The sequence below is a fragment of the Columba livia genome, chromosome 21 (genome assembly GCF_036013475.1).
Source record: "Columba livia isolate bColLiv1 breed racing homer chromosome 21, bColLiv1.pat.W.v2, whole genome shotgun sequence".
NCBI classification, from domain to species: Eukaryota; Metazoa; Chordata; class Aves; order Columbiformes; family Columbidae; genus Columba; species Columba livia.
The window spans coordinates 5,316,624-5,343,622 of record NC_088622.1 but is presented as its reverse complement, the minus strand read 5'-3'; the positions used below and the strand labels follow the sequence as shown (position 1 = coordinate 5,343,622).

Sequence of the window (26,999 nt, the reverse complement as noted above, 5' to 3'; positions counted from 1 at the left end):
CGTCTCTACCGAGAAGGGATCAGAAGTTTCAGCGAGCGCTCGGCGCCTCTCCTTTGATCCATGTCCTGAGGCCTGCTTGACAGCGAAAAAAAGCATGGAGACAAAACGACTCAGTCAAAGTGATTCCTGACAACTGTCTCCATGAGATAAGGAAGCTCTCTGTGTCTTGGTTTTTTTTTTTAATACCGCCTCTCCGTTTCCATGAGAAGTGGAGTCACTTTAAACCAGAAGAGCCAGCCAACAGCCAAGCTGCACAGAGAACAGCCGAGCAGAGAGCGCCTGGCTGAGCCTTATCATGTTTCCTGTCTCCTTTTCCATTCCTTTCCCCCTCTTTTTTTCCTTTTTTAATATATAAAAACCCCCTCTTTTTCCCATTTTTCTTTTCTACATGCTGCGTTATCCTGCTGCCTTGCCCCAATGCCGCCTCTAATTATGCAGTTGCAGAGAAAGCCCAGCGCGTTTGCAGGTGGCCGGGACATTATTCAGCTCAATCCCAAGCACAGGGAGATGCCTGCCTTCCCCACGAGGGGCTGGGGGGCACAGAGAAAGCCCCGTACGTTATCTGACAATAACCAACCCTTTTAGGGATCAGCAGCAGGCCTCATTAATAGCAAGGCATTAGGCACCGCTGGCCACTTAAGTGGTCCTTAGAGCTGTTCCCCTGCTGCTGAGCCCCAGATTTTATTATTATTGTTTTATTTTTCTTGCCTAGTTCATGTCACGCAGGGAGGCGTGTTCCCCTTCTCCCTTCTCGCCTCCGGGTTCCTTGCAGGAATGAGTTTGCGAGGGCTCAGCGCCGCTAATCCTGACTGGAGGACGCAGGACTTGGCGTGTGTGGTGGCACATGGAGGAGCGGGATACACGCTGTGGAAGGTGCTTGCAAACGGGGTCCCTAAACACACAGGCTCCCTGTGGGACAAAGATGACACAAAAGGGACAGGGAGGTGGCTTCATAGATTCAGATGCTGAGGACAACCTGGCTCAGACACGTGAGACAGGAGTGTTTAATCCCAATGAGGAGCTGGAGGAAAGCAGATGAGGCGTGGCTCACCATGCACTGTGCTTCCCCATCCTAAAGCTGGAAGGCACCTGGGATCCACCAGAGGTGGCAAAGCCTGGCTTAGGAGTGGGTCTAGAGAGCGGTAGGTGGCTTAGTGATCCCTGGCAGGACGAGGGACCAGCCCAGTGCTCCGCTGGCTCTGGTGATGGGGACAGGGATCAGAGTTCGTCCCTGCGATGCCGAGACTCTTTGCCAGGGAGTTTCTCTTCCCTCCGCTCTCGCCGTAATTAGGCTATTGTTGTAGCGTCTGCTCCCAAGTCCAACTCCATTAGCATGCAGGATGAGGGGAGCGAGGGGGGACACATGGAGGGAGAGATTCCCTTCCCCCCAGAACTGCGCTGTGCTGCGCTGATAAACAGTAAATATCGGGGAACAGGATTTCCACATTATCTGAGTGCGGCAGAAAATCAAAATTTCAGTCTAAATCCAAGGAGACGAGGCTCATAAGCTCCTCCAGCTGATACAGACGCCGAGCGCAGCCGGCAAGGCTCAGGAGGCACAAAATAACATTCTTTTTCATTCAAAAAAAAAAAAAGGAAGAAAAGAAAGAAAAAAAGGATGAATGAGAGGAGAAAAACAAGCAATATTTGGGGGCTGACTGCAAGAAGGGGAGAAGAAGAGGTGATGCAAAGCAGAGCATTGTCTGATATTGCAGCCCTTTTTTTCTGATGAGGAAATAAATCCCCGGGTGTATTGGGGAGGGGGTTGGAAACTGCCCATCCAATGAAGTTTCCGATCGGCGGTTCTGGCTCAGCAGAGTGTTGCTTGGGGATCGACCTGTAGGACACTAACAGCTGCCGGAGGATGATGGCAAACCTTTAATTAGCGATTAGAGTGCGCAGCTGAGCACAAATCCAGCCCCGAATTAGGAGCCACATGGGGTCTCCCCGACCCTAAAAGCCACCACCGGATTCAGCGGCTCTGTTGGGAGCGTTGGGTCCACCAGCTCTAACGGAGCTCAGGGCCGGGCATGCTGCTAATTGCACCTCTGTGCCCTGCTCCAGCCTGGCAGACGGGGCAGGAGGGACCCTGGCTGGGCTCCGGCTCCTGCCGCGGGACTCGTGTGCTGCAGTGGGAGGAGATGCCGAGACTGCCTGGAAAACACTTCCCAATGGGGCCTGGGGCTCCCGAAAAATGAGCAGCAGTGGGGAGAGCAGGTCAGCCATGCAGGAGGGCTGCTCGCTGGTTTTGCAGTGAAAAAGGGACGCGGTTCTGTCTGCTTCTAAAGGGATTTGCTCCCTCGGAGTTTGTGGCGTGGGTTTCACGGTGCTTTCTGCTCTCCCAGGGGAGCAAGGTGATTTCAGCACCAGATAGGGCTGGTGTTCCCGGAGCGTTCGGTTTAGCTGCTTGCTGCTTCCCAGACAGTTTTGCATCCTTGCCCGGCTCTGTGCTCTGTTTGGTGAGACTCCAGCAAAGCATTGCTTGCTTTAGAATCTGTAGCTCCAGGTTTTTAGCCCGAGGAAAAGCACATTTCTGTACAACATCAGAGGCTTGGAGCTCTCCCTGGAGCTTTTAGTCATTGCTGCTTGGAGCAATGGAGAAGAAAAAGCAGGGACCAGGTGCAGAAAATGTTTTCTTGGCTTCTGTAGCAGCCACTTGTGTCCTCCTGCTCTCATCACTAGACCACAAGCCCAGTATAACTCAGAAAGCAAATGAATTCTTCACTCTGAGCTTCTTCCTTAGCGCTTGGTCTCTGACCAGCTCCTGTGAACATCTGTTCCCCATTTCTATGTCCATCTATAAGGTGGCATCTTTCCTGCAAAGAATTTTAAGGTCTATGTTCCAGCTCCAGCTGGTTTCTAGTATAAACTCCGTCCATACTGTATAGATCCAGGGAACATCAGTGGAACTGAACTTCCAGTATTTAGATTTCTACCAGGCAAGACTTAAGGCTTTCAATAACTTCAGTGCTTGAGTAACTTCTGCCAAGGAAAGGAGGAGTTTTTATTTCAGATGAGGAGGAAGCAGGTCTAACAGATGCCTGTTGGAAACATCAGAGGCTTTAGGACTGGCACACCTACTTGCGCTTGCTAAAGTATGGGAACTTGTAGGATGCTGGCATAGAATGTCCCAACCCCTTTGCACTGTTGGCTCAGATCTTGTTCTGTGCTGTTCTCTCTTCTCTTCAGTATTAAGGCAGGCGGAAAGAGGTTTTCCTGAAGTATTTGTCCTTTCTCCTCTCCTGGGTGTTTGCACAGACACCCCAGAAGTCTGAAAATCTGAATGTCAGAGCAAGGGTAGCGTCTTTCTGCTCACATCATCTGGGTCTGAGGTCAATGCTACCAGAGTGGCTGAGCCATTTTACATCAGCTAGAATCTGTTCATGCATTTTAAAGACCAAGTGCCCCACATCTCTTTAAAAATTAAGATCTTAATCCCATACCTTAAGATTGGGGTTTCAGAATCCCTTGGCATGCACGCAGGGCTTGCTTCTTCTGTTTCGCACAGTTAGCATTGCCTTAGGTTTCACTGTGTGAACGATTGTCAGCGCAGAGTTTTGGCCTCCATTAACTACAAGAAAGGCTGATTTAACACTCAAACGTGCCGGACTGCTAATCAGCACGCACTGATGTCACCCAACACAAACCCCATCCAGGGGATATATAGAAGGTCTTGGAGATATTTGTCTCTAACTCTCCAGTCTCTTTTACCTACAGGGCTGAGCCTCAGACAGCTCTTGCTCTTGGCTCGTTGTCCAACCCATTGTGTGCTCTGGTCTTTCCCATTGCATCCACATCGTCACACCAGCTATCCAGCTACGTTCTCCCAGCCGTGCCAAAAGATTGCCAGTCCCCCCACCGGCCTCTTCCTCCTTCCCCTGCTGCTCGTAACCCAGCTCCTGTGTTTCTCCTCGCCTGCTCCCCTTGCTTTATTTCACCCGGGGTCTCAAAGCCACGATCCCTGCAAGAGGGTTTCTCAAACCGCTCAAGAGCCGCAGGCTTGTCTGGAGGGCGAGAGGTCAAGCACTAGCAAGTGTTTCTGTTTAGTTCCAGATACCAGCCTGACAGGTGGGTGCCTCTTGATTAATTCCCAGCTCCCCTAAATGTTCCTGTCGTCATGTGCTGTGGTCCCATGCAAGCCCAGGCAAATTGGTGGGGGGGAAGAGGAGAATGTTGGAATGCGTCAGGTTCTCTCCATTCAGGCTCTTGCGATGGGACCGTGGCCTGGGACAGTTGCAGATCTTCACCTCCAGCGCTCGTTGTGCTGACAGTACTTCCAAGTAATGATCCGTGCTTAGAAAGTACAGCTAGAAACCTTCAAAGACCCCAGTTCTCCCAGCTTGACTGCTATGGTGTGGTTCTGAACTAGCTGTGTCTTCTTGCTAATCTACGGCGATGCAGATATCCAGCTGAGGTGCATACGGTCCAGGAAAACAAGGATTTGGGATCAAGGGAGCATCCTCATCACCTGAGCTGGCTGGAGCCTTGGGGGTGGGCTCTGAAGAGGCTGGTGAGCTCTGTGTGGGGCAAAGTCTGGCAGCTGCCAAGTGCGTCAGTCAGCTCCTGTTGGTTCCTCACCGGTAACAGCTACGGTAGCGCGATTTTGGTAATCTTGAAGGCAGCAATAATCACGCTGTGCTGATTCTCCCTTTCAGACCATCATAGTTTAAAGGTAACAAAGAGACAGTATCACTCACAGTCATTCCTCTTAACTGACATGCTTCCATTAGGGGCTCAGTCATCTTAGGTGCTCTAGATGATGAGTACAGAGAGCCAGGATCTTCAGAAAATGAGTCAGACCTCAGAAAAGCTGAATCACTCTTCACTGATGCCACAGACTATGGAGTTATTTATTTTGTCTTATTGGAACAAGTCTTTTGCAAGAGTCCAAGTCCAAGGAGTTCTCTTCCCTCTTTCTCTGTCTCATTCCACCTTTCACATAACTGGGTTTATAACTGTCCAGAGATGTCAGAATATCTCTGCACAGATCCCTGCTGGAGAAATTCCCAAGGTTTCCCTAGCTGAGGGAATTCCAGGGAGTAGATAAATCCCATTTACCCAGTTAATGCTCTGCAAGGTCCTTCCGAAGGTTTGGGTGGAAGAGCTCGGGAGAGGGAAGGTGGTTTAACGTTTGTGCCAGCAAAGAATTGGAAATAATGAGGTTTTGTGTTCCTTACTACTAACTTGGTTGCCCAACCCTGGCAAGCTACTTACTCTTGTCTGCAGTGGTTTCCCCATCCGTGTAACAGGGAGAGTTAGTGTGGATCTGCCATGTGGGAATGTGGAGGGGCTAAATCACAATGGGCTACAAACCACAATGAAGAGCAGGGAAGGACAAATCCAGCATCCTATAGGTGTTACCCCTCCTGAGCAGCAAAGCGTCCAGCAGCGCTGGGGTCCTGGGGAAGAAACCAATGCCTGAGCACTATTTTCTTTTTTTTTTTTTTAATTAAAAAAAACCCCAACAACATATTAAAATTTTTCCCGGCTGCATCTCTTGCTTATTCAAATAGTGCCAATTTCCGTGGCTCTCATATCAGCTCCCAGCATCTCCCAGCCTCGGTGCTTGGGTTAGATGGGAAGAGAGGGAGAGAGAGAGAGAGGAAGAAAAAACTGCAAGCAAAAGAAAAGCTGCTATCTGACAGAATCTCTCCTGGGGATCTCAGTTATTAAAAAAAAGCAAAAAAAGGACTCATTTTTCTCTTAGCTGGTGTTTGTTGAATGTGCAGGAGCCATAGGCAAATTTTTGCTAATTTTGTGCATGCTTTTATCATACTGGTGATTCACTGGCAGCTTTATCCTCCGATAAGTGGATTAGTTGTTGAGCTAAACAAAAAGGTGTTTGACAACCAGGAAGCTCTAAAGAACATATTTGTTTTCCAAAGAATGGAGCTGTGTTTGTTGCTCGGTGCAGTGTGGGGTGTTGTTGTGAATCTCATTAGCCGAAAGGAAAGGCCTCAAAGCTTTTCTCCCTTGCACAAGGCTGCGGTTCGGTAGGAACATCTCCCTCCTATCAGTGGCAGGTTATTTTTTTCATTTGCTTTACTCCAGTAGTTTGGCCCCTGAGTAATTGCTAATTAGGGAGTGGCTAATGAGCTGTCGGCATGAAAATACGGCATCTTTTGGCAGTGGGGCTGGGCACACGCCGGCTTCATTCGGGACTAAGCATCACAGGTCTGCTAGTTGGTTAGTAGAGCCCTATGGCTCACAATTAGGCCTGGACTTTGTAGGGCTGGAGCTAAACTGAAGGCACAGAGAGATCAGTTGACCGAGCGGAAGCGAGTAGGGCTGAAATAATGAGCTTAACTTTATCTAAGACTTTCATCATAATATCTGAGCATCTCATCATCCCGCGATGTGTTTCTCCTCACGGTACTGTGGGGAGGGTTTGTATCCCCAAGGCCAAGAATGGAGGCGCAGAGTTTTTATCCTGCTTAAATGCAAGGTAGGAACCTGAGGCTTTGTCAAGACCCTTTGCTAGCTCAGAAGGCTTTTTTTGTAAAAGTGCTTCCGTATTTTATAATTCTATATTTCCATGCAGTTGTAGCTTTATTTTCAGGCCTTTGGAGTCCTCCCTCCCCGCTCAGGTGCCCACGGCCCGTTGGCTTTAGTGCCTGGGAGACGCTGGGAAGTTTTTTTCCCTGGAGCTGCCAAGAGCTTGGTGACAGTCACAGCTCTGCCCGGCCCAGCAGGTCCTCTCCGATAGCGACCATGAGCAGATTCCTCGTGAGGATCAAGAACAGGGCGCTCTCCTGGCCTCCCACTATTTCCAGCTCAGGGGATTTCCTTAAAAAAAAGGTAGTTTGCCTGTTAATCCTCAGTGAACCTTCCTTCCAGGTACTTATCCCGTCTCCTCTTCAATCCACACGGCTTCGCATCTTGTGGTGAGGAGTCCCATGTGTTGATGCTCCACCAAGTGAAGCTTCTTTTGCTTTGAATTTCCCCCTTACTGCCTCCATTGAAGGGCTCGTTCTGGAAGTGACAGTGAATAGTCAATTAATATTCACCCTCTCCGTGTCATTTGTGATTTCTTAAGCTGCCATCACAGCCTGGGGAACCAGGAAAGGTGCTGATTGATTCCACCCAGCGATGCTGATGGCTCAGTGGCTTTTTTCCCCCGGTCCTTGCTTGGGCCGTGGCAGTTTTGCCGTGACGCCCTTGGAAGGAACGAGGCGGGTTTGCAGAAGTGCATTTTGTGCTTGGGCAAAGCTTGGAGACACCGGCTCAGGCTTATAAATCTCTGTGGATGCTTCTGATAGCAGTGGGAGACGCGTCTCCTGTGGAAACGAAGCATCTTTTTGCATCCTGCTGCCAAACTGTATGTTCTCCAGTGTCCTTTTGAAATACAGGCAACCTCGGTGATAAGAAGAACATAATCCCAGTGCTTGAAACAGATAGCTCCATCCCTCCTGACATCTTTAGGAGCCCACAGAGATGGAAGGATAGGCAGCCACGCCGTTCCCGTCCCCTCGGCTTTACTCACGCCATGGCCAGACGTGAAGCCAGTAAAGCTTGTTTTCCCCTGGCAAGGGGCTAAAAGCGACCGTACCTTTCCCCTGACAGCGAGAGCAGCCCCTGGCCGGGAGGGTGATATGAAGAGGGAGCGAACGCGGTGCCATGGGAAAGGGGGGAGGACTGCGCACAGATTTTGCAGTCGCCAGCAATTGCTCTCTTAGCTCTGGCATAGATGAAACAGGGGGGGGAGGGAGGGAAGAAAAGGGGGAAAGCAGCAGTCGAAGAGCGAAAGGTCCCCAGCTGGCTGTTAGTGGCATCTGCACTCAGAGTACAGACTCCAGCTGAGAGCTATTTCACTATTTATTTACATGTAATTATTGCTATGAGGTGCAGATATTAACACTGTCAAGAGCAATTTGCCCTGACATTTTTCACTTGCTCTGTTCCCTGACGTTTTGGGTTTGGTGGGATTTTTTTTTCCCTCTCTCTCTCTCTCTTCATCTCGCTGCTTCAGTTTTGGCAGCGCGGAGCCCAGGCTTTTTCATCCAGCGCCCTTCGCAACTCATTAAACTTTGAAATTTAATTTTGCCCAGCGAAGAGCTGGGGCGCGGGGAGCGTCTCCCACCCCCCTCTCCCCACTCTGGCGCACCCGCCGCCCATCTACAGCAGTTCAAGCATTTCCACTCTAAACAAACCAAATTTACCGGTTGCCGCGTTTTCAATTGGAATGCAATCTCCAGCATTAACCTTTGCTTTCGACGCTGCATTTGAAACACACAGAAAGGTGCCCAACCGTTTATTAGGGAGAGAGTTGGAAAGTGCACGTAGAGAAAGCAAACGCAGAGCAAATGTTTTTTTGAACCAGTGCCCAGACCAGCATAGAAATCACAACCCGTTTCTAAAGGTGGGTTAGGACCAGTGACTGTTTCCTACTCCTTTAGTCCCCATTTTTTCCCCCCCCTTCACTCCGCTCCTGCCTCAACCATCTGATTTCAATAGCTGGTGACACTTTAAATTAAGACTTCTGCCCTATGCTCAAGCCCTGATTTAATGAGACAGTTGTTGTATGTCATCTAATAAATACCAATTGTGCATTAGAACTTATTTGCCAAGCAGGAGCGGTGACGTGACAGGCACAGCTCACCGCAGCTTGCTCTCTTCCGCAGCCAATATGGTGCTTGTAATCATTTAGCATTTGTTTAATACCCACTAGAGCATCTTCCTCCCCATCAGAGCCCAGCGATACACACTCTTGTTTTATAAACCAGAAGGACAAAAAGGTGTGTGGGATTAATAGTTTTACCTGCAGCACCTTGGGCCCTTTCTTTCCTTCTTAGAGTTGCAACTGAGTTGGCTTCTACTCTTTTGACTTTGCTGGGGAGTAGATTCAAAGAGACCAAACTTGCAACTGGGTATTTTATTTTCAATATCTTTTTGTTACGAATTTCAGTGTTTTACTGCATTTCGATCTTTCCATCCAAAGTTTGTATTTGCCCTCAAATCCCTCACCCATTTCCTTTCCATTTTCATTGTTGCTATTTAAAAGGCTTTTTTCATCTAAAAGAGAACATTGGTTTTTTCATTACATTTATATTTATTTGTACATCTGTCAACCCTTTGTAAGCCATTTGTAGAGGGACCTGTAGTAATGTCACAAAAACTTAGTAGTATTTTCATTACTGCGTGTTTAAATGTGATCAGAGCCCAGCATGGAAACTCAACATTTTCTGTTCTTAGCTCTTTCTCCTCATACCTCTCCATCCATCACCGTTCTTGTGTGTGGCAATGAAAACAGAGCTGGTAGAACTCTTCCCACCTTTGGAAAACTTCTATCTTCCACGGAAAGGCTTATATACATACACTAAATGTCATCGTATGGCACTAATGTTTTGAAGTTCCCCTCATTTCTGTGCTGAGCTCATTACAAGGCTGGAATGAGGACACCAGCCTTGGCTTTGGGGGGTTCACATTCCTTCTCCCCCATAAACGTCTGTGCCGGCTCGACTTGGAGCCTTTATTGGGCTCGTTTTTCCCCTTGTAAGGTGAGAGTGCTGGTGATAAAATACATTAAAGTAGGTCGCAGAAATCTTTGGAAAATAAGAAGAATGTTGCAGAAATAAGACACTTTTCTGCTTTTTACATAGGTGGGACTTTGGATAACACGTGCTCTGTGCTGCTGCTTTCTGGGGGTGTCTGAAGGGTCGGGATGCTCAGCTCCCTGATACAGAAAGCTCTGGATTGCTGGGTCTTTTTTGCATGGACAGGAGGTTTTTTCTCTCCACATAATGACCAGGGGAGAGTTAATCAGATGGGGACTTTATTATCGGTGACCCAAATGCACCCACAAAGCTCAGGCACCAGCTGGTACATACATTAACTCCAGTTTTGCTTAATCTCGTGGTTTTTAAGACAGTGGGGAGGAGCCAGGACACACAGATTTTCTGAGCATCTCTTAGGTGTGAATGGTGCGAACCCTGGGCAAGGCTTAGGGCAAGTAAAACCCAGGTTTGGTTTGGGGCTTTGGTCTATGTGCTTTGCCTCAATTCTGCCCCTTCCCTGGGGTCCCCAACTTTGTGCCAAGGTCCCGATTCCTCTCTAAGCCGGAGGGTGCAAACCAAACGGGGAAAACTCACACCCAGGGGTGCAGGGGGTGCAGTGGGAGGATGGGAGAGAATCATTGACGTTGTCAACGCTGCCAGGACTTAACGTATTGTGAGATATGGCAGCTTGTTTGCACGGGTGTTAACCAGCCTCTCCTGTCCCCTTCTTGTCACTGCCCAGTCCCTGCCACCGCCAATCTGTGTCCTAATCTCCATCAATTAACAAGAAACACTTTCGCCCCCTCACTCTCCCCCCCACACCGATACAGGCACCCACCCCGAAGCCTCGGATAAAGAGGAAAGAGCCCCCCCAGCCTCGACCCTCTCCCCCTTTACTTTCCACTAACTCAGCGCAACCAATTAGGCATCTGACACCCGTACTGGCTGACAAATTGTTTCTGTCATCTGCTTTCTGTCTTTCATTAAACGAGAGGCGGAGGGGGGAATGGAGAAGGGGAGGGGGGGCTGGGAGATGTGATCTCCCATGCTTAGCGAGGCCAGATACATTAATTACAAAACGGCCATTTGCAGCATGAAAATGCATTAATTAAATTTATGCAATCATTATCTTTAAATAGTCATATCTTTAAAATAATCAGCCCTTCCTGAGTCTTCCCTCTCCTCCGCTAAGTATCTCTAATCCCTTTTCCACCAGTTATCTCTGGATCAGCAGTGACTTGTACGCTTTGAAACTTCGACATGCAGGAGATGCCTTAGAAACTCTGCTTGAGTAACACAAGTGGGTGAGACCTTCACTGCTCCCCTTGGCCCCAGCGAGGAGGACAGGTGAAGCACAACCATACACAGCAAATCAGAGGATTTGCCAGTTTTTGGAGGCTTTTCATCAAGATATTTTCATAAAAGAGAGTTTGCGGCTCAGCCAGGAGTTGTGCGGTTAATATATAAAGTTCTTTGGTTGCGTTTGAGAGCAAGCTGTGTTGGTTTACATACCCACCTAGTAAATGTATTGCTGGTTTTGTTTGGGAGAGGTTTAATTTTAATGAGGTAACGATTCTATGATTCTATTCTATGACCCTTTGCTTTGGTGCAGATGTAGCTTTGCCAGCAAACAGTTACCTTTCATTAGGTTATCTTTTTATTTTCAGAAATCACTTAGTTCAAGGCAGTAAATGATGTTCGCGAGAAAGGCAAGCTTTTAACAACAGGCATTTTGCTGCTCTGGTGCTTGAGATCACTTCTTAGTGGCTTCAGAGTGTAATTCTAAAAAAAGACTTTATTTTAGAGTACCATCAGATGTAGCCAAACCAAATTGTGGCAGACAGATAAGAAGGAAGCGCAGTTAACGACGTGTTAGTCCAGGAGCTTCGACTTTTACACTTTGTTGTTCAGAGACTTCACCTGTTTGCGATGGCTACTCAAATAATCACTGCGAACTTCTCAAGGTTTGTGCTGCCCCTCGGCAGGTGCCAAAATACCCAGGGAAGAACTAATGTCATCCCCTGCACCTCTAACACCGCAGGACAACTCCCATCCAAACAGCTTTTAAAGAGCTGGAGGACTCCAAGAGGGATACTTATCTAAACTCAAATCCTTTAGGGCTTTCTTATTGCTTCTGGTTAAAGATTTTGTTCTGTTCTTTGTGCGTCTGCATTGCTTTTAATAAATCCTAAATGTTTTTATCCCTATAGTGCCTGGTGAGCCAATGTCCAGTTAGAGGGGAGCTTCTGCAGTGGCATTTGGACCCAAACCTCATGTGGTGTTCAGCTGGAGTTATAAATTTGGGATTAAAACCAGGTAGAATTTGAGGGAGGGATTTGATGGTGACCAAATTGTACCAGATCTTTCACATGTGAGGGGCAGAAATTCAGCAATGGAAGCAGACAGCAGCTTGCCCTGCACAGGAAAGTCCCCTCAACAGTCCAAGTGTCCCCAGCCTCCTCTTGAAGTGCTTTACGACACCATAAGCTGTTTGGATCCAGCACAGCATGAACTTGGTGTAAAGGTGATTACAAACAATGAACACAAAAGGCTCGTTCTTCCCTGGACCGTCTCTGAGAAGGGACATTTCTGGAGAGAAAGGAAAAGCCTTACTATGGAGCAAAATGGGGAAAGCAGTTGTTGAGCTAGAACATCCTAGCTGTAAGGGTAATCCTCTCTTAAAGCCAGTGTTTTCAGCAAGGATTCCCACCTTTCTCGTTCCCTCCTTCTCCCTCCTTCTCCCTCCTTCTCCCTCCTTCTCCCTCCTTCTCCCTCCTTCTCCCTCCTTCTCCCTCCTTCTCCCTCCTTCTCCCTCCTTCTCCCTCCTTCTCCCTCCTTCTCGCTCCTTCTCGCTCCTTCTCGCTCCTTCTCCCTCCTTCTCCCTCCTTCTCCCTCCTTCTCCCTCCTTCTCCCTCCTTCTCCCTCCTTCTCCTCTTCCCTGTCTTTGGAAATACCCCAGTGCTCCCTAGCAGCAGGGAGAAGTCCGAGGGAAGAGCACGTGGCACTACGTAGGGCTGCAAAAGGTATTTCCTTGGATTTAGGAGCTGTGATTTTCCTACGGGCGAGGGGAAAAAGAAGTCCTGCCTTTAAAAATTCATCCCTGTGGCAGCCTCAGAAAATCCCAAATAATCTTGAGGCGCTTGCAGACAGGACCAGGGTCCGTTCATTCATTAGGTTGAGCTGCAAAGAGAAACCCTCACCTTAAAAAATTCACCCTGCCCAGGAAATCAGGGGAACCGAGAGCGCAAATGAACAAGCAGCAGAGGAGCTGGCAATAGGAAATGCTTCTGATTTTCCCTTTCTTCCATTCTTTTGCCAGCTCAAGTTATTAAGTGTTGGGTGCGTGCCTGGCTAGCCCTGCACTTGCTGAACTTATCAGGGTTATTTCATCTCCCCATGACCTCTCTGTATTTACCATGGGAACCCTGGAGGCATTGGCTTTGCTTAACTGGTGTATCTTACACTGCAGTTAAGCTGGACCTTAACTGATTACAGCCCTCGATTGATCAGAGGGAGAGGGAGGGGAAGAGAAAGAGGAGTCCTAGAGCAGATACGGGTCTATCAGTGCACCGAGCAGCTTCGCCCGGGGCTGGGATATGGCACTCGGGGGATTCTTTGTAGTGCGGCTCTTTTCACATTTATAGAGGCTCCCCTCCACTCTCCAAAAAGGGAAAGACGGGGAGAGAAAAGCAGGCGGGGGGGTGGGCCATGGAGTGGACTCAAAGGATCTCAGGAAATCTTGTTTCGAAGCAGTAAGTCAGCACCCGCACTCCATTACCAGTGTCCGCGGGGGTTCTGATAGTGAGCGAGCACAGAGCAGCTTAGCCGAGAAATGGGAAAGAAAAAAAGTAATAAAAGGAAGGAGAGAAATGGAAAGGGAGGAGGGGACGAGGAGACCTTTCTGTGAATTTTGGGTTGTCTTTGTTAGGCTCTGCTGGCATAGGGGTGCTGAAGAGAGGAACGACAGGAGTTTATCAAACGCTTTTAATTTGCTGGGACTTAGTTGTGCTGCATGATCTCCCCACCCTGCCATTATTCACATCAGGCAGATGCACAGCAGTAGATTTAGGGCTGATTTAGCAGGAAACCTTTGTTTATTTCTTGGTATTAGGTATCTTATACCAAGCCCTTTTTGTTCCTCACCTGCCATCAGCATGTCTGAGGAATGACGAATAGGTGCAGAATAAAAACCACAAGTGATCTCCAGCCTATTTCCAAAGCCAGACCTAACCTGAGTGCTTCTGTCTGTTTGGAAACGTCGAGGAATTCCAGTTTGCCATGGTTGTGCCTTTCTGCTTTCTCCTCCCAGATGATTTTGTGAGTTCCAAAACGCCACAAGCAAGATTCATCTTCCTGCAATCAGTACCCTGCGTAAAGCTGCCCAGGGATGCTCCCTATCTCAGCAAAGGGATTTTTCCCTGGAAACTTCCCTTTCCCATGTATTCACTTGGCTTTTACAGGGAAAACAGCCATCAGGGTAGAGTTTGCTTGCGGTGGTTTCTGTTAATGCAGTTTAGTGCCTGGAAATACGGAGTGCAGGGTGGCTCAGTTTGCCAGCCAGCACGTTTGGGAAGCATTGGCCTTCTTTCAGTTATCCTGTGTAAAATGTCTTAGCAATTCCAATTTAATCAGGAAAAAAACTTCCCGCTGAGGTAACACAAGGTGGTGATGTTGATGGTTAGTAAAGCACAAAGTGCCCATATTCAGAGGGGGGATACTGAGCAGCACAGGAAAATCAGGCTCCTCTGACACTCAACATGGCCAGGCACTATTTAGCCTTTTGGCTCCAGTCTCTCCCATTTCTGGAAGGGGTGAGTCCATGTCTTTTGCTTTTGCTTGTTAGTGAAATTAGTGCGCGTAGAACCTCCCTGTATATTAAAGAGCCCCCACTAGCACGGCATGTCTTTTTATTTCCTCTCTGATTATCCAGACTACTGAAAGCTTTGCCATCTCCTTTTATCTAGGTGATAGTAGAGTTTGGTGCCCTAAAACCAGGGACAGTGACTCGTGTTTCAAGGTGAAGAAGTTTTTAATGTAATTCCCGTTCACAGTGATGCCTCCCTGCACTCCCCTCCCAACTACGGGTGTAGAATCCTGCGGTGCTTCCCATTTCCTTACGGTATTTCCATTGCGAGAAGAGCCCGCTCCTCTTTCCCATACCATCAAGACTTAAGCAATTTCTCTTATCCTTACAGTTAAGACCTTCCCCTTCTTTTGTATAGCTTAGAAACTTTTCTTTAGACCTTCTCCATAATTTGTACATCTCTACAGAAGCAGGGTGCCCAAAACAAGATGCAGTGCTCCAGGTGGAACCTCACCATAGCCTTGAACAATCAGGTAATAACTTCCCATCGCCTTTTTTGTTTTGTTTCTCCTAATCCTCCCCTTGCGCAGCCTGCACTGGTCTGCTTTGCTGCAGCTCTCCATCGCACCCCCAGCTCCATCCCACCCCCGGCATCTCCCCGAGCCCTCTCCATCATGAGTGTGTAGCAGTTTTTCCATCCGTCAAGTGAACAGGGTCATTTTAGGACACAAACCGTTCATCTCCATTTCACCCGCTGTGTCCTAGACTGCTCCCCTACGGTACTGAAACATCCTTCAGATGTTTTAAGTCACCGAAAGGCATTGATGATATTTCTGGGTTTATTGTTCGCTGCCAAACGCTACCACTGGTCAAGCACAGGCCCACAGTAACCGTTTTTGACCACTTTGAAGGGATCTGGTGACGTCTGTCCCGTATGCTCCAGAAATTATTCAGGCACGTCGTGTTCTGTTCCCGGCTCTGCTTCTGACACACTTTGCGTGGCCTTGGGAAGGGCATTTCCCTGGCCTCCGTGTGTTTTCCTATGGAGTGGGGAAGGTTACAAAGATGAGACTTTACTGCTACTGTCAGCCCGGATCCCTCTGTAGCAGGAAGAGTGGTTGTGTGAGGTTGTGTTAGCTCATAGTCACAATACTCTTTAGCACTAGTAACGTGTGGATGGATGGATTATAAATACCTGGCTAGACGAGGCAGCGGAGCATCAGGTTTCTAAAACTTAAACTTCTTAAAACCCACAACAAAATAGAGTTAAGTCACCTGCTCATTTACCCCAGTGTTAATCAGGACTGTGCTTGAAGTCAGTAAAGTTATGATTAAGGCAGGCTAATGTGAAGTTTGCTCCAAAATTTACTTAGAAGCAACTGCAATTACCCCAATCAGATATTTTCTAGGTGCGAGAAGTGTGAAGCACTGTCTAGATCCTTGGCCTGATTGCAAAATCAAATGTGATGGGTGTACTTACTGGATTGGTATGGCATATTGGGATACAACTAAGCTGGGTCTGGTGATTTGGAAAATATTCAAAATTAATTGCTTGGTTTTGTGAGTGCAGTGTTAGCGATTGCTACATAAGTCATTTTAGTCCTACCTAGGGGCATATTTGCATATATTTATCCTCCTTTCAAGTGAAGATCTTTGGAGAAACTGTATTTATCTCCTCACAACTCTTTCTTCGGCTTTCAGTAGTCCTACAGTCACCTCTTCATTTTGTTTCCATTTAATGTATGTATAGAATAATCGACTCTTCCTCTTCTCACCAAGTGAAAATGAATCCACAGAGATCAAAAAGCATTAAGATGAGGAAGGGTTGCCTTCCGCAAGAGAGAAGGAAAAGATTAGCCGAACAGGCTGCAAAATAAAGATGGAAAAGATTAAGCTGAGTCCCCACCAAGTAGCTGAGAACAGTCTTGGAGGCCAGAGCAGGAGCTGGATCAACCCACGTGGCAGAGAGACCAGCCCCTCGTGGAGAACACGGAGCGGATCGTTAGGTTGGGCCGTGTCCTTAGTAAACCTGTCAGGTCCTGCAGTTTTCCCAAGGAAGTGGTGTAAATGTTCACACCACAGAACCTGAAACAAGGAGGGATTTCAGCCCACCAACACTCTTCTACAACACAGAATTTCCAAGTGCGTTTTCCTGATGTATCAAATATTCCAACTGATCACATTTCCAGCCTTTCCCAAAAAGAGAGGATTTCTCCCCGTTCCTAGGGAAGCCCCCAGTGCCAGGAGAGACCCTTCCTCTGGTTTTCCCTTTTCCACTTCTGCCTGGTGTCCAGTTTGCATCCCTTTGGGACCACCCGGCAGCTTCTCTGGAGTTAACACCCTTCAGCTAGTTGCAGATCATTACGTGTTCCCTTTATTCAGAACTTAGCCAGGCTCAGCAGTTTCTAAACGCAGCATTTTTCGAAGGCAGCCTCTGATTTTGGACGCTTTGCGCTGTGTCAAATCAGATGCCCAGAAATGGAGACACCACAGAATCCAGGGTCACTCTGGAAAACGCTGTCCGCAGGCTCCTGCCTCCCCATCACTTTGTTGCCTTGGGTTTGATCTCCGTGTGGCTCCTCGGTGTCATCATAGAATCATTTTGGTTGGAAAAGCCCCTCAAGATCATGGAGTTCAACCGTTCCCCAGCCCTGTCCCTGCCCCATGTCCTGAGAACCTCATGTCCGTCTGTCCAGCCCTCCAGGGATGGTGACTCCAGCACTGCCCTGGGCAGCCTGTTCCAGTGCCCCACAGCCCTTTGGGGAAGAGATTGTTCCCCAGATCCAATTTAAACCCCGCCTGGTGCAACTCGAGGCGGTTTCCTTGTCTGCTCACGGAGCTGCGCAGCATCGCTGAATGTGGATATAAAGCCTGCTGTGTCCAGGGCCTGATATCTCCTCGGCTGATTATCTTAGGAAGCCTAAAGCAAACTGATAACGCAGGGCAGGAGGTGTAGGGACTCGGAGGATGTATAGCCTGTCCTGGGCTGCCCTGGTATTTGTCATATAGCTTTTGACAGCAGAGAGCAGCGAGGTGCAGCGGCCAGGTTCTGGGGCAAGGTTGTGTCGTGAAACTTGGTTGCTCCCCTCCCTGGTGCTCTCACCCCCTTCTCTATCGAAGCGGTATCTCTGTTATCACTTCTCTACCCACCCAACTGTGTCCCCCCCCAGCCCCCCAACCTAAAATCCGAAGGCCTGATGGCACAGATTGAAGGCCCTAATTGCACTTCCCTTTCCAAAGCCGCCTTCGTTTATCATAAAGGGTGCACATTTCCCCTGCTACAGTTTCCACGGCCAGAGGCCCTGAGGGCCAGCTCAGAAATGGAGGGAATTAATTGCATTTTTTTAACTCCCCTTCTTTTAAAGTATGGGAGAGAGTGATGAAACGTCCCGGGGGGGGGACAGGGAACAGGGGGGAGCACAGAGATGAGGGTGAGGAGGGAGGCGGCAGCAGGAGGCAAGGGGGGGTGGCTCTTTCATCCAGGAGGATCTTTGTGCATTAACCTTGGTCTCCCCAACACATGGACACCCCTACCTCCTCTCCCCCACACCAAATGACCTTTGGAAAGGGTGGAAACAAGATCGAAGACTCCTCACACCGTGGCTTTTATTGACTTAGCCCAAAGTGCGAGCCCACGCCACACCTGTGACTGATTTGGGACAGCGAGCAAAGGGAAAGGAGATGGAGAAAGGCAGAGAGACAGCCGGTGAGAGGGAGGGGAAAGGGAAGGCTGTCAGTCACTGTGATGGACAGGGAGCAGATTTCCCTCCAGATAAAACCTTACAGATGTGAAGTGAGTATTGATTTTTAGTTAGTGATGATAATGCACCAAGAAGTAATAAATTATAAGAAAGCAAGGTCAAAAAGAAAAGGTAAAAGGACTTTGCATTCTTGAGGAGGGGATTTCTCCAGCTGCCCCAGACTTTCCGAAGTTCAAAAGTTGCCTGGAAAATGAGTTTATCCAGCTGAAACAAGAAGGCAGATAACGTGGGGCTGGTGAGGCTGGGGGGCTTGTGTAGGGCTATCTGTGCTGGGTGGCTGCATAGCAGAGAGGGAATAGAAACCTCTGGTTTGCCCTTGTTATTCCTGACACCTCCATGTGTCCTGGGGTGGGGAAGATGGGATGCTGTCCTCTGATAAACCTGTGCAAACAGAGTTTTGGGGGAGCCCAGCCCCAGATTGCTCTCAGCATGCCTGGAAAGGCAGAGCCTTCCCACAATCAGCGTTGCTGAAGAGGGAACAGAGACTTTTGGGGTTCAGCTGAGCCCCAAACCTCTCTCAGGGTTCATCTGGCAGCCACCCAGGAGCCTCCAGCGTCTCCAGCCTCCATACGGTTCCGTATCCATTCACCCCCCTGGCATCGTCCTGATGAAATCCCGGTATCCTGATGCTTCGTTACGGATTTCCAGAGGGAAATTCAGCCCGTCTTTTTCAGAAAGGGGTCTTAGGATGGGATGAATTGTCCTTCAGAAGTGTCACTTTCTCTGTAGAGGGATTCTAAAGGATTAGCAGAGACTAGAAACTTAACTTTGCATGGCTAAGGTTAGTTGAGTCCTAGCTTAAGTGACTTGCACAAGCCCTTGTGAGTCAGTAGCAGAGCTGGGATTAGAAATCAGTCCTGATTCTGACTGATTAAAGCCAATTACTGTCTTTAGTGGGATTTGTGCAAGTGTCTTCTCCGGTCTCAGCTCCTCTGAATCTGAAGAGTGTGAATCTGGGTTTCATTTACCAACGTTGCTTTACATCCCCTTTTCTTTTTAAAAGGGCCTTAGCGGAAGTGTTAATATGACTTCTGCTTGCTTTAAGAGCCTTTTATTTTCTCTGAGTAATATAAAGCAGCTGACTCTTTTGGGGAGATGGCCAGGAGGGAGAGCACTAGAAAACCTTCTGCTCCATGAGTGGTTCCAGTTGCCCTTCGTTTTGTAGCTCACAGTTTCTTTTCTGCACCTGCAGGCAGCACTACCAGACCCAGACAGCTCAGGAAGGGAGAGACCAAACGGCCCAGCTTTGCGCTGCCCGAACTGGTGTGGTTTTTGCGCCTGCAAGAAGGATATTTATTGTTCTAACCATCCGATTCTGCTTGCAAATGAAATTCAATGACGTCTCGTGGCTGCTGTATACGCGAGTGTCCTGGAGATCCGCCAGGGCACGGAGGTGCAGGGTGTAACACCTACAGATAAAGTGATGTTGAAGCTGTGAGGTCTGAATGCAGCCGGCGGGATCGAGGGGCATAGAAGGAGAATTCGGAGCTGAGCCAGAGCAAAGTTCGTGACCCGGCTTAGTGGAAGGTTACAAATAACTTTGCAGCTGGAAAACCAGGCTGCAGCCCTGTGATTTCCCCACTGCATAAGCCTTGAGGCAGAGAGGTTTACGTTACATCCACACAGAAAAGCATGACAACCCTATTCTCATATTAATCCACTCTGTCTTGCATATTTAAATGCAATTTCCTTTCTTCATCCCCCTGTCTTTCAGTCTTTGGGCTGTCAATGGGACAGGGAGTTCCACGGGCACATTTTGCACAGCGTTATGAAACAACTTCATCTAGATACCTTGGGGCTTAATCGCTGTGGTTAAGCTGTGCCTGGAGGGTCTGGAGAGCTGGAGGTGGTTTAGGCTCTGTCTGGAGCACCGCCTGTCCTGCAGTGTAGAAACAGCTAAGCTGGGTTTAACTTTCGGGGGCTAGTAGCAAACTCCAAGCTCAGTGCAGTAGGAGGGGGTGACCGAACAGTGTCTGAGCTCTGTGCTGCCACCACTGTGCTGCTTGTCCAAAGCTGTTTTAGAGCTGGTTCTTGTGTCTCTGTACTTCATGGCAGACTAAGTGGTCAGGGTTGGATTGATTTTCCAGGCTTTTTAGCTAACTCCCTCCCCAGAGCCTCCCCACAGGCGTCCAGCCACCCTTGCTCCCAAATTCCCCTCCCAGCCAAATCTCAGGCCGGCTGAATCGGGAGGTGGCATCTCATCAAGAGAAAAAGCATCTTTGCAGAGCTCCCGAGTCCTTCCGAGGGGAGGAGAAGCTTTAGAAAGCCAGAGCCTAGCTGGTCATTCAGCCTAAGCCCCCATTCCAGCAGGAAGGTGAAGGAGGAGGGGACGGGGAAGGTATTGGGGTGAGCGGGAAGGGGACACGCCGCTCTATACAACCCCCCTTGTGTCCTTCCAGAGAATGTATCCTCCACACAATAGCTCACCAGGCCGCTGCTGGGGGATAAAGGGCTCATTTTACCACTTGCCAGGCTCCAAATATTTCCAATTTGCCACTTTAATTGATGTCAATAAGGTTATGCTAAATTCAGAGATTTTCAAGCCGCTCGGCATCTGAGCGCTGGCCTGGCCCCCCGAGGTGACTGCCCGTCCCCTCTCCCCCCGCTGTCCCCAGCCTGCGGCGCTGCCGACATCAACCGAGAGGCATCACGAGTTCCCTTCCTTCCTTCCCTCGCCACGGCCCCGCTTCTGCAAACTCTTTACACTCTTCGCTTGGCAGCCCGGGGGTAATTTTGCTGATTGCAGAAGGCAATTGCATTAGAATGCTAGTTTTAGGTCCTTGTGTGAAGGCTTGGGGGCAGTGGTTTACCCCAAGCTCACCCGCAGGAACAAATCTGGCATTTTTGCTGCAAAAGAACTTCAAAAAAAACCACCAAACCCAAAACCCAACAAAGATCATAAGTTCATCTGTTTCAGGTCTCAAAGCAGGAAGATCACTTGTGTGCAAATTTAATTACATTTTTAAACCAAGCACTACACTGAAAGGAGCTGAACCAGGACCTATTATCCTTTAACATTTGAGGGTAAAGAGAACTTTGGCATTTCAGTCCCTAAAGTGGAATCTGTGTCAGAGGCAGAAGGGGATTGTGTCTGCTTTCATTAGGGACCTTTGCAAGCCAAGCCCCACTCAGGCTTCCAAAGAAAGGGGCTGTATTCAGCATCCCTTGTGGAAAATACTGACTTTTGCTCCGTGTCTCATGGGCGAGGGCAGCTCGTATAGGAAGGGAGGGGGTGCTGGTTCACGGCAGTGCATGTCGAGCAGGTTTCTCCTGGGTTTATTCCTCTCTCCAGCATTCATTCGGAACAGCACAGCTGACGTTGTTGGTGGGTCAGCAAAGAAACACCAAAAGTCAAGTGTGCTGTGAAGGAACCTCTCAATTATCCCTATTAAGGTCTTTCAAATAAAGCGTTAGACACCGAGCAGCCCACTGTGGGGGTCTGTTTGTTATTATTTGGTGGAAGCAGGCCTTCATTCTCCAGCCTGTGTTGATATTGTATATTATACATATAGATGAACGATATATGCAGCCTGTTTCTCCCTGGTATGCATGAAGACAGCTGCACGTGTGCCCTTTCTCCTCCAGCCATTGACGTGTGGTCTCCTGTGTTTCTGCAGGTGATGAGCATCCTGAGCAACCCCAGTGGGGTTCCTCCTCAACCCCAGGCTGACTTCTCCATCTCTCCCCTTCACGGTGGTTTGGACACCACCAACTCCATCTCTGCCAGCTGCAGCCAGCGGAGCGACTCCATCAAATCCGTGGACAGCCTCCCGACTTCCCAGTCCTACTGTCCTCCCACCTACAGCACCACCAGTTACAGCGTGGACCCGGTGGCTGGCTACCAGTATGGACAGTACGGACAAAGTAAGTGCGCTGGTTGTATTCCCCTTGCGTAGAAGAGAGGGAGGGGATGGGGAAGGTATGGATTTTGGAAGGGATTCCTATGGAAGTCTGTCCATCTAGAGAGAAAAAGCAGATCTGCTCACCAGACGCAGATGGAGATTGCTCTGCACAGCCTCCCCAGCACCATTGTAGTCTGATTCTGAAGTCCCAATTAAAACATTTTAGTTTACCTATACTTACATTTTTATATAGAAAAGGACAACTTCCAGACCACTCTCCGTCCCCCTTTCCAATTCTCACTTCTCCAAGTGTCCTACAGCTCGTTCATCCTGCTCGGCCAGAGGGAAACTGGGATTTTAGTGCCATCCCTTAGTAGTGCAGAACTATTATAGATGTGTCGTTTCTCCCCTCTGCCAGGTAAGGTCATATTGAGAGATTTTGCTACAAAATATGTTAAACCAATGCCTGTCAACTGGGCCGTGGTTCTGTGAGGGCTGAAGTGAGGCTGGAATTATAATCCCGAACCCAAACCTCAGACCTGAAAGGTGGAAGGACCCTGGGAGGGTCTGTTTCTCCTCCCAAATGGGTCACAGAAACACCAGCGAGCTGGCAACGGGCTCACCTGCCGGTGTTAAACTAATAATAAGTGTGGTGTTGTGAGAGAGTGATCCGTGGAGGGTTAAAGGTGCATCCTCTTCCTCCGGGAGCACTCCTGCTTGCCCACAGCTTGTCCTCAGTGACCTTTCCTTCCATTTGGCTGTGGCTTTTTATTCCCCTCTCCGTCACAGCCCTTTAATGTCTTTAACTTCTCCAGTTAAATGAGAACCGGCTGTGGCGGCAGACGGGATCAATAGCAGCTTCCCCCCACCCCTCCTTTTTTTGTTTTTCGGGAGTTTGATCTGTGACCCCTTGACCTTCCCCTCGCTTCTGGATGTGAGGCTGGACACACGTGCTATTGATAAAAATCTTAAACAAATTCCAATACCATGTATTTCCAATAAAGATTCCCTTGGGCAAGACGTTAGTCACACCCATGTGTGTAAAAAATAAAATCAGGCGGACGAGCTAAGTTTTCTGAGAGAGAGAGACCAGCAAAGGAGGAGGAAAGAGAAAGAAGGGTTTGTATTGGTTTGCTGCAGGAATTTTTACTTGGGCCTCTCCTTAAGCTGATGAAAACCCGCTCACACGGCCCTATTTAGGATGCTTTATTTGCCCCAACTTTCTGATGTCTGTTGCACGGTTCCCTGTTTTCTGCTGGACGCCTATTTAATTTACAAGTCCAGTTTAGAGCCTGCTGGGCTCGGTTTGGAACAGGAGTGTTTTCCTGTTACTAGTCATGAGAGTCCAGGCTGCTTCTTATAATGAGTCCCATTTATAATAATGTCTGTGTGAGGAAACAGTTTTCATTGGTAATTAGTCCTGTTAGAGCAATCACTTACATGAAGTTGACCTTGATAGAACAACATTTTTCCTTGTCTTTCTCAGTGCATTTTGTATTTAGCAGATACTTTTAATTCCTCCTGCTTTTTAATTCTTCACTGTTTCTTTTTAAATGCTGTTTAAATGCTGATTGGTGGGAGGTGACCTCCACAAGATCATTATTGAGTGATATTCAGTTCAAATAATATTTTTCCTCTTTCTATGATGCGGCAAAAAAGTATCAAAACTCTTTCTAGTGAACACTATGATATAATAAAAATGGAGGGTTGCTATGGTGGGGGCAGGCTCTGTGTAACAGGGGATGTAACCAGGGCTTGTAGCTTTGATAGGCTTTGGAGAACCTCCCTCTGCCCACTTGTCTGTTTTAGAAACACAAATCCAGACATACTTTCTCTCGCACATAAACAAATAAACACCCAGAGTACTTTGGGTAAGTTTCTGGTTTTATTTTGACTTCCACTGTATTAAACCAACAAACCCCATCTTGGACTCGGAGCATGGGATGCCCTGATGCCTTTGAACACTTCCCATTGGTACAAAAAGCAATATTGGGAGTTTAGCGTGGTTTTTTTTAGAAGGAAGGGACTGCCATCACTTTTCCATTTCGCTGGGTGCTGCCCAGGGCAGGATGACCAGTCACCCCCGTCCTTTCCCAAACACCCACCTGAGTTCACACAGGTGACAACAGGAACAGAGGCACAACCACACAGAGAGGAGGCAGTCCCCTCGTTACCTCTCAAAGACATTATTTACTGTGGTTCCATGAAATATCAGGGGACCGAGTTGCTAAAGCCTGGACAAAGAACCATAGCGCGGGGTCTCACCCTGTATACACTCCGTTGAAGCTAGAGGCACCACAACACAAGGTGACAGAGCCCAGCACTCAAGTTGAGCTACGGCAGGATTGGCCCCAAGGAGCGCCACACACGTGCCATGTCCACTTGCCTAAAATTGGCTCCTTCCAGGCAGAAGCCCCGTTGCCCCGCAGACCTCGCTCCGGCCCCGTGGAGCTCACCCCGTGCTCATCCTGCTCCTTTCCAGCGCCTGTGCTGGCCCAGCCGGCGAGGAGCAGAGATGCCAGATTAATGTGGTCCTTGCGGTTCCCAAAGGCCGGAGCTGTGTTAATGATGCCGGTGATGGAACGCAGAAGCGTGAAAGGAATTCTAATAGATATGACAAGTCTAATAAGAATTTGTGTCTGGAAGGGACCTCCTCTGGGGCAGACGTCTGACAAGACGTTGATGGCTGAAATTTGTTTACTCATTGGCACCGATTGTAGATCTCCTGCCAGCTCCTTATTAATCTAATTTGAGACATTAAAGCTAGTGAAAGGGAGAGACTTTGACTGAAGCTCAGCTAATGAGCAATGTCACCATCCTGCCCCGCTCCTCTTCCCCCCCAGACCGCGGGGCGGTCAGGCGAGCTGGGATACGGGTTCATGCATCGCTTCAGGAGTTGTGGCTGCGGTTCTCACCCAGATGGAGATCGGTTTCCCCGAGGAAGGGTGGCTGCAGGCAGGCAGCAGAGCTCGCACACATGAGTCAGCGTGCAGCGGATGAGTCAGATTTGAGCCCTGTCCAGACTGGGTGAGCGTCCGCTGAAATCTCTGGGATCGTTTCCACCAGCGTCACTGAGCTCAGGAGTTGACTTTGCCACCGTGAGATGACGATATGGGGAGGTGAGGCTGGAAGGCTTATCCCGCTGCCTTTCTGCTCAGGCTTGTCTTCAGGCAGCTCCCTCAGAAACACCGTTTTCCATGGCAGAAGTAGGATTTTAGCTCTTTGCGGGAGGTTCATGCAGAGATTGGAGGGACTGCAGCAGCACAGGCAGCACGCTGCAGATGTGTTCTCGCAGCAGCAATGTTTTCTCAGGTGTTTCTGGCAAGACCATCGTCGGTTTGAACCCTTTGCTAGGAGCACAGCGGGGCTCTCGTGTCTGTGACAACCACCGCGATACTCTTTGTAAGAGTCAGTCCGTTGGGCCTGTTGGTTGCACGCCCTGTGATGCCGAATGCCTCATTTCCACTGAATGCTAACCCTCATGTTGTGCTGTTTTCTCACCCTCCTGTTTCTTTTCCCCCTCTTCTTCAGCCGCTGTTGATTACTTGGCCAAGAACGTGAGTCTGTCTACACAGCGTAGGATGAAGCTGGGAGAACATTCAGCCGTTCTGGGCCTCCTACCAGTAGAGACGGGCCAAGCTTACTGAAGAGTCCGCCTGTGCCAACAACCCACTCCAGCAACTTGGTACCACTGGAGAAAACACCACCAGCCTTCCAGGGATCCACCTGCACCCGGACCCTACTCCTTCCCGGTTCCCTTCCACCTCGCACCAACTTGAAGGAGATGGGAAAGATGGGGAGGGCTCTCCAAGTGTCCAGCTGCTCCCAGAGCACTCATCTCAGAGGCAAGCTTGGCTTCTGGGACCTGACTTCTCCTCTGGCCAGAGACAATGGGTTGGGTACATTTATTAACCCCAAATTCATGCCCTCCCTCTAACCTACCTGGCCGTGGCATTTCGCCCACACTTAAGGACTTTCCATTGATCTAGGTAGTTGGCATAGTGAAAGCCAAATTGATCTTTTTTCCTCTGTAAAAAAACCATGTTTCGTTTTGTTTCTTTTTCTTTCCATTGCTGTAAATTTGGTGAATGTTGTATAGGAAGGAATAACCAAGCTGATCATTAATGGTGATATAATTCGGGACCACAGAAGACCTATGGACCAAATACAAGAACTTGTTTAAAAAAAAATAACCACAAATACAAACAAAACCAGAAGAACATATGTTAAAGTGACAGCAACTTTCCCCACCCCACTCTCCCCTTCTGTTCTCACTGGTGGCTTCCCAAAGTAGGGCCAAACAGGCCAGACCGCTGCTAAGCAGGGGCAGGATTTAAGTCCGTCCAGCCTGGGACTTCTGGAAAGTGTAAATGTAAATTTGCTGCATGAGGAGTGGAGATGATGGGCACAGGCACAAGCAACATTTACTTTTCCTCGTAGGGACCAATTCAGACCTGATTATCACTGAGAAGACAGGAGATGCAATAGCGAGCGCTGGCCTTGCACACAAAGAGGAAAGGGATCGGGTACACCCCGTTGTGTCGGAGCTTTTGCCCATCTGTTCGAGGAGGGCAAGGACTGTCAGTGGCTCTTCTTTCCTTCTCCTGGAGAGAAGCAAAACTGAGAGAGGGAAGAGTCCGAGGCGTTGGTTAGCGCCTGCTCGAAGGGGTCGGGATTCAAAGCCAGGTTCTTCTGCAAGGAAAGTGCCACCTGAAAGAAAACGGTGCGTGTTCTGAAGGTGCTTTCCCACAGCTGCCTCTCGCCGAGGGACGGATGTGGCTGTGGAGTCAGAGGGGAGGTGACCTGAAGAGTCTTTCTAACAGCAGCTAGGGAGGAAAGGTGCTCTCAGCCACAATATTACAGCTATTTATACTGCAGGAGAAGTTTTACCTTACCCACAGCATCCCTTATCCTTGAGCTTCCAGGAGAAACGCCCCTGTCCATCCTCCCAGCTCTTCCCTCACCCCTCTCATTTCGTGTACAATTCAGTCTCTCAGTCCCTTCCCTCTGCTTTCCATTTTGGGGGTGGATCCCCTTTCTCTCTCTCTCTAAGCCAGATCTTGTTCTCTGGATTTATCACCCCCCTTTCCTGCAGCAA

At 48.8% G+C, this 26,999-nt stretch overlaps 1 protein-coding gene across 8 annotated transcripts in view; it reads left to right on the top strand.

Moving 5' to 3' along the window:
* Nucleotides 1–26,067, top strand: part of PAX7 (paired box 7) — a 96,660-nt gene extending 70,593 nt beyond the window's left edge. For 4 of the 8 annotated variants that reach the window (XM_065038098.1, XM_021295245.2, XM_021295246.2 and 1 more), the window contains 3 exons: nucleotides 14,766–14,831; nucleotides 21,677–21,923; nucleotides 25,433–26,067. In XM_065038098.1, the coding sequence (XP_064894170.1) occupies nucleotides 14,766–14,831; nucleotides 21,677–21,923; nucleotides 25,433–25,548 (429 nt within the window). In that variant the 3' untranslated portion in view covers nucleotides 25,549–26,067. The remainder of the gene's footprint in view (nucleotides 1–14,765; nucleotides 14,832–21,676; nucleotides 21,924–25,432) is intronic. The other 4 variants (XM_065038101.1, XM_065038099.1, XM_065038100.1 and 1 more) reach the window with 1 other exon arrangement.
* Nucleotides 26,068–26,999: the final 932 nt, after the last annotated feature.